The following is a 7,500-nucleotide window of genomic DNA, read 5'->3' as shown; positions in this document are numbered from 1 at the left end:
TGTTAACAGTTAGACATGGACCACCTCTATGTGACTCTATGTTAACAGTTAGACATGAACCGACTCTATGTTAACAGTTAGACATGAACCACCTCTATGTGACTCTATGTTAACAGTTAGACATGAACCACCTCTATGTGACTCTATGTTAACAGTTAGACATGAACCACCTCTATGTTAACTATGTGACTCTATGTTAACAGTTAGACATGGTCCACCTCTATGTGACTCTATGGTAACAGTGTTAGACATGAACCACTCTCTATGTGACTCTATGTTAACAGTTAGACATGAACCACCTCTATGTGACTCTATGTAACAGTAGACATGAACCGCTTAGGTACATGAACCACCTCTATGTGACTCTATGTTAACAGTTAGACATGAACCACCTCTATGTGACTCTATGTTAACAGTTAGACATGAACCACCTCTATGTGACTCTATGTTAACAGTTAGACATGGACCACCTCTATGTGACTCTATGTTAACAGTTAGACATGGACCCCTATGTGACTCTATGTTAACAGTTAAACATGAACCACCTCTATGTGACTCTATGTTAACAGTTAGACTGGTCCACCTCTATGTGACTCTATGTTAACAGTTGGACATGAACCACCTCTATGTGACTCTATGTTAACAGTTAGACATGGTCCACCTCTATGTGACTCTATGGTAACAGTTAACAGTTATGTTAACAGTTAGACATGAACCACCTCTATGTGACATGTTAACAGTTAGACATGGTTAACAGTTAGTTAGACATGGACCACCTCTATGTGACTCTGTTAACAGTTAGACATGAACCACCTCTATGTTAACAGAAACATGAACCACCTCTATGTGACTCTAACAGTTAGACATGAACCACCTCTATGTGACTCTATGTTAACAGTTAGACATGAACCACCTCTATGTGACTCTAACAGTTAAACATGGACCACCTCTATGTGACTCTATGTTAACAGTTAGACATGAACCACTCTATGTGACACTATGTTAACAGTTAGACATGGACCACCTCTATGTGACTCTATGTTAACAGTTAGACATGGACCACCTCTATGTGACTCTATGTTAACAGTTAGACATGAACCACCTCTATGTGACTCTGTTAACAGTTAGACATGAACCACCTCTATGTTAACAGTTAGACATGGACCACCTCTATGTGACTCTATGTTAACAGTTAGACATGAACCACCTCTATGTGACACTATGTTAACAGTTAAACATGACCACCTCTATGTGACTCTGTTAACAGTTAGACATGAACCACCTCTATGTGACTATGTTAACAGTTAGACATGGACCACCTCTTATGTGACTCTATGTTAACAGTTAGACATGAACCACCTCTATGTGACTCTATGTTAACAGTTAAACATGAACCACCTCTATGTGACTCTATGTTAACAGTTAGACATGACATGAACCACCACGCTATGTGACTCTATGTTAACAGTTAGACATGAACCACCTCTATGTGACTCTATGTTAACAGTTAGAGTCATGAACCAATGTTTCTCATGGCGTTAACAGTTAGACATTAACCAGTGGCTATGTCTATGTGACATGAATACTCTATGTTAACAGTTAAACATGAACCACCTCTATGTGACTCTATGTTAACAGTTAGACATGAACCGACTCTATGTGACTCTATGTTAACAGTTAGACATGAACCACCTCTATGTGACTCTATGTTAACAGTTAGACATGGACCACCTCTATGTGACTCTGTGTTAACAGTTAGACATGAACCACCTCTATGTGACTATGTTAACAGTTGTAGACATGGACCACCTCTATGTGACTCTATGTTAACAGTTAGACATGAACCACCTCTATGTGACTCTATGTTAACAGTTAGACATGAACCACCTCTATGTGACTCTATGTTAACAGTTAGACATGGACCACCTCTATGTGACTCTATGTTAACAGTTAGACATGGACCACCTCTATGTGACTCTATGTTAACAGTTAGACATGGACCACCTCTATGTGACTCTATGTTAACAGTTAGACATGAACCACCTCTATGTGACTCTATGTTAACAGTTAGACATGGTCCACCTCTATGTGACTCTATGGTAACAGTTAGACATGAACCGACTCTATGTTAACAGTTAGACATGGACCACCTCTATGTGACTCTATGTTAACAGTTAGACATGGTCCACCTCTATGTGACTCTATGGTAACAGTTAGACATGAACCACCTCTATGTGACTCTATGTTAACAGTTAGACATGAACCACCTCTATGTGACTCTATGTTAACAGTTAAACATGGTCCACCTCTATGTGGCTCTATGTTAACAGTTAGACATGAACCACCTCTATGTGACTCTATGTTAACAGTTAGACATGGTCCACCTCTATGTGACTCTATGTTAACAGTTAGACATGGACCACCTCTATGTGACTCTATGTTAACAGTTGGACATGGACCACCTCTATGTGACTCTATGTTAACAGTTAGACATGAACCACCTCTATGTGACTCTATGTTAACAGTTAAACATGGACCACCTCTATGTTAACAGTTAGACATGAACCACCTCTATGTTAACAGTTAGACATGGACCACCTCTATGTGACTCTATGGTAACAGTTAGACATGAACCACCTCTATGTTAACAGTTAAACATGAACCACCTCTATGTGACTCTATGTTAACAGTTAGACATGAACCGACTCTATGTGACTCTATGTTAACAGTTAAACATGAACCACCTCTATGTGACTCTATGTTAACAGTTAAACATGAACCACCTCTATGTGACTCTATGTTAACAGTTAGACATGAACCACCTCTATGTGACTCTATGTGACTCTATGTTAACAGTTAGACATGAACCACCTCTATGTGACTCTATGTTAACAGTTAAACATGGACCACCTCTATGTGACTCTATGTTAACAGTTAGACATGAACCACCTCTATGTGACTCTATGTTAACAGTTAGACATGAACCACCTCTATGTGACTCTATGTTAACAGTTAAACATGAACCACCTCTATGTGACTCTATGTTAACAGTTAGACATGAACCACCTCTATGTGACTCTATGTTAACAGTTAGACATGAACCACCTCTATGTGACTCTATGTTAACAGTTAGACATGAACCACCTCTATGTTAACAGTTAAACATGGACCACCTCTATGTGACTCTATGTTAACAGTTAGACATGAACCACCGCTATGTGACTCTGTTAACAGTTAGACATGAACCACCTCTATGTGACTCTATGTTAACAGTTAGACATGGTCCACCTCTATGTGACTCTATGGTAACAGTTAGACATGAACCACCTCTATGTTAACAGTTAAACATGAACCACCTCTATGTGACTCTATGTTAACAGTTAGACATGAACCACCGCTATGTGACTCTATGTTAACAGTTAGACATGAACCACCTCTATGTGACTCTATGTTAACAGTTAGACATGAACCACCTCTATGTGACTCTATGTTAACAGTTAGACATGAACCACCTCTATGTTAACAGTTAGACATGAACCACCTCTATGTGACTCTATGTTAACAGTTAGACATGAACCACCTCTATGTTAACAGTTAGACATGAACCACCTCTATGTGACTCTATGTTAACAGTTAGACATGAACCACCTCTATGTGACTCTATGTTAACAGTTAGACATGAACCACCTCTATGTGACTCTATGTTAACAGTTAGACATGAACCACCTCTATGTGACTCTATGTTAACAGTTAGACATGAACCACCTCTATGTGACTCTATGTTAACAGTTAGACATGGACCACCTCTATGTGACTCTATGTTAACAGTTAGACATGAACCACCTCTATGTGACTCTATGTTAACAGTTAGACATGAACCACCTCTATGTGACTCTATGTTAACAGTTAAACATGAACCACCTCTATGTGACTCTATGTTAACAGTTAGACATGAACCACCTCTATGTGACTCTATGTTAACAGTTAAACATGGACCACCTCTATGTGACTCTATGTTAACAGTTAGACATGAACCACCTCTATGTGACTCTATGTTAACAGTTAGACATGAACCACCTCTATGTGACTCTATGTTAACAGTTAGACATGGACCACCTCTATGTGACTCTATGTTAACAGTTAGACATGAACCACCTCTATGTGACTCTATGTTAACAGTTAGACATGAACCACCTCTATGTGACTCTATGTTAACAGTTAGACATGAACCACCTCTATGTGACTCTATGTTAACAGTTAGACATGAACCACCTCTATGTGACTCTATGTTAACAGTTAGACATGAACCACCTCTATGTGACTCTATGTTAACAGTTAGACATGGTCCACCTCTGTGACTCTATGTTAACAGTTACACATGAACCACCTCTATGTGACTCTATGTTAACAGTTAGACATGAACCACTCTATGTTAACAGTTAGACATGAACCACCTCTATGTGACTCTATGTTAACAGTTAGACATGAACCACCTCTATGTGACTCTATGTTAACAGTTAGACATGAACCACCTCTATGTTAACAGTTAAACATGGACCACCTCTATGTGACTCTATGTTAACAGTTAGACATGAACCACCTCTATGTGACTCTATGTTAACAGTTAGACATGAACCACCTCTATGTGACTCTATGTTAACAGTTAGACATGAACCACCTCTATGTGACTCTATGTTAACAGTTAGACATGAACCACCTCTATGTTAACAGTTAGACATGAACCACCTCTATGTGACTCTATGTTAACAGTTAGACATGAACCACCTCTATGTGACTCTATGTTAACAGTTAGACATGAACCACCTCTATGTTAACAGTTAGACATGAACCACCTCTATGTGACTCTATGTTAACAGTTAGACATGAACCACCTCTATGTTAACAGTTAGACATGGACCACCTCTATGTTAACAGTTAGACATGGACCACCTCTATGTGACTCTATGTTAACAGTTAGACATGAACCACCTCTATGTGACTCTGTTAACAGTTAGACATGGACCACCTCTATGTGACTCTATGTTAACAGTTAGACATGAACCACCTCTATGTGACTCTATGTTAACAGTTAGACATGAACCACCTCTATGTGACTCTATGTTAACAGTTAGACATGAACCACCTCTATGTTAACAGTTAGACATGAACCACCTCTATGTTAACAGTTAGACATGAACCACCTCTATGTGACTCTATGTTAACAGTTAGACATGAACCACCTCTATGTGACTCTATGTTAACAGTTAGACATGAACCACCTCTATGTGACTCTATGTTAACAGTTAGACATGGACCACCTCTATGTGACTCTATGTTAACAGTTAGACATGAACCACCTCTATGTGACTCTATGTTAACAGTTAGACATGAACCACCTCTATGTGACTCTATGTTAACAGTTAGACATGAACCACCTCTATGTGACTCTATGTTAACAGTTAGACATGAACCACCTCTATGTTAACAGTTAGACATGAACCACCTCTATGTGACTCTATGTTAACAGTTAGACATGAACCACCTCTATGTGACTCTATGTTAACAGTTAGACATGGACCACCTCTATGTGACTCTATGTTAACAGTTAGACATGAACCACCTCTATGTTAACAGTTAGACATGAACCACCTCTATGTGACTCTATGTTAACAGTTAGACATGGACCACCTCTATGTGACTCTGTTAACAGTTAGACATGGACCACCTCTATGTGACTCTATGTTAACAGTTAGACATGGACCACCTCTATGTGACTCTATGTTAACAGTTAGACATGAACCACCTCTATGTTAACAGTTAGACATGGACCACCTCTATGTTAACAGTTAGACATGGACCACCTCTATGTGACTCTATGTTAACAGTTAGACATGAACCACCTCTATGTGACTCTGTTAACAGTTAGACATGGACCACCTCTATGTGACTCTATGTTAACAGTTAGACATGAACCACCTCTATGTGACTCTATGTTAACAGTTAGACATGAACCACCTCTATGTGACTCTATGTTAACAGTTAGACATGAACCACCTCTATGTTAACAGTTAAACATGGTCCAGCTCCAAACAGGGTCCTGTCTGACATACTGTATGTTTATATCCCCCTCACTCGCCTCTGCCCACCCAGTGCCTGAGCAGCCTCCAGTGATCAGTCTGTCCCAGAGAGAGAGGGTGATCCTGAGGAGAGGAGAGCAGTTTGAGATCACCTGCAGCTCCTCCAACCTCAACCCTGACTTCAGCATTAAGTGGGACTTCCCTGTTGGAGCGGTGAGACTGGCTTCATACTGACTCTCTCTCTGTCTCTCTCTCTCTCTCTCTCTCTGTCTCTCTCTCTGTCTCTCTCGGTCTCTCTCTCTCTCTCGGTCTCTCTCTCTCTCTCTCTGTCTCTCTCTCTCTGTCTCTCTCTCTCTCTCTCTGTCTCTCTCTCTCTCTCTCTGTCTCTCTCTCTCTCTCTCGTCTCTCTCTCTCTGTCTATCTGTCTGTCTCTGTCTCTCTCTCTCTCTCTCTCTCTGTCTCTCTCTCTCGTCTTTATCAAAGGTAATAGACGTTTATATAGTGCCACAACGTAGTAACTTCTACCATTACACTAACCATGACCCACCTGAGAGTCCAGTATAGTGAACCCCTGAACTCTGACCCCTGTCTGCAGCGTGCCTTCCAGGCCCACACCTCCCACATCCTGGCTGGTTCCCGTGGTTACCAACGCTCCACCTCCCTCTGGATCACCTCTGTCAACCAATCAGACGCCGGGACATACCGATGCCACGCCCACAACGAGAGGGGCGCCACCGCCGATACCCTGCACCTGGAAGTCCGTGGTGAGTGCGTGTGTGTGTGAGTGTGTGCGTGTGTGCGTGCGTGTGCGTGTGCGTGTGTGTGTGTGTGCGTGTGTGTGTGAGCCTCGCAAAGACAGAACCTCAATGATGGAATTTGTTAACCTCTATAACACTGTAACTGATGATAGTCTAACCCTGTCAGAGAGAGGGAGAGTCTAACCCTGTCTCAGAGAGGGAGAGTCTAACCCTGTCTCAGCCTGTCAGAGAGAGGGAGAGTCTAACCCTGTCAGAGAGAGGGAGAGTCTAACCCTGTCAGAGAGAGGGAGAGTCTAACCCTGTCAGAGAGAGGGAGAGTCTAACCCTGTCTCAGCCTGTCAGAGAGAGGGAGAGTCTAACCCTGTCAGAGAGAGGGAGAGTCTCAGCCTGTCAGAGAGAGGGAGAGTCTAACCCTGTCAGAGAGAGGGAGAGTCTAACCCTGTCAGAGAGAGGGAGAGTCTCAGCTTGTCAGAGAGAGGGAGAGTCTAACCCTGTCAGAGAGAGGGAGAGTCTAACCCTGTCTCAGCCTGTCAGAGAGAGGGAGAGTCTAACCCTGTCAGAGAGAGGGAGAGTCTAACCCTGTCAGAGAGAGGGAGAGTCTAACCCTGTCAGAGAGAGGGAGAGTCTAACCCTGTCTCAGCCTGTCAGAGAGAGGAGAGTCTAAC

At 41.8% G+C, this 7,500-nt stretch overlaps 1 protein-coding gene across 1 annotated transcript in view; it reads left to right on the top strand.

Annotated features, from left to right (window-relative positions):
* LOC127926072 (mast/stem cell growth factor receptor kita-like) overlaps window positions 1-6,841 on the top strand; it is a gene marked incomplete at both ends in the record, with an annotated part of 9,555 nt that extends 2,714 nt beyond the window's left edge. Inside the window, 2 exons of the mRNA XM_052511340.1 lie at window positions 6,151-6,290; window positions 6,673-6,841. Coding sequence (XP_052367300.1) covers window positions 6,151-6,290; window positions 6,673-6,841 — 309 coding nt within the window. The remainder of the gene's footprint in view (window positions 1-6,150; window positions 6,291-6,672) is intronic.
* Between the last annotated feature and the right edge of the window lie 659 nt (window positions 6,842-7,500).

Source organism: Oncorhynchus keta, unplaced genomic scaffold (assembly GCF_023373465.1).
Source record: "Oncorhynchus keta strain PuntledgeMale-10-30-2019 unplaced genomic scaffold, Oket_V2 Un_contig_6719_pilon_pilon, whole genome shotgun sequence".
Taxonomy (NCBI): Eukaryota; Metazoa; Chordata; class Actinopteri; order Salmoniformes; family Salmonidae; genus Oncorhynchus; species Oncorhynchus keta.
This window is presented reverse-complemented; position numbering and strand designations above follow the sequence as displayed.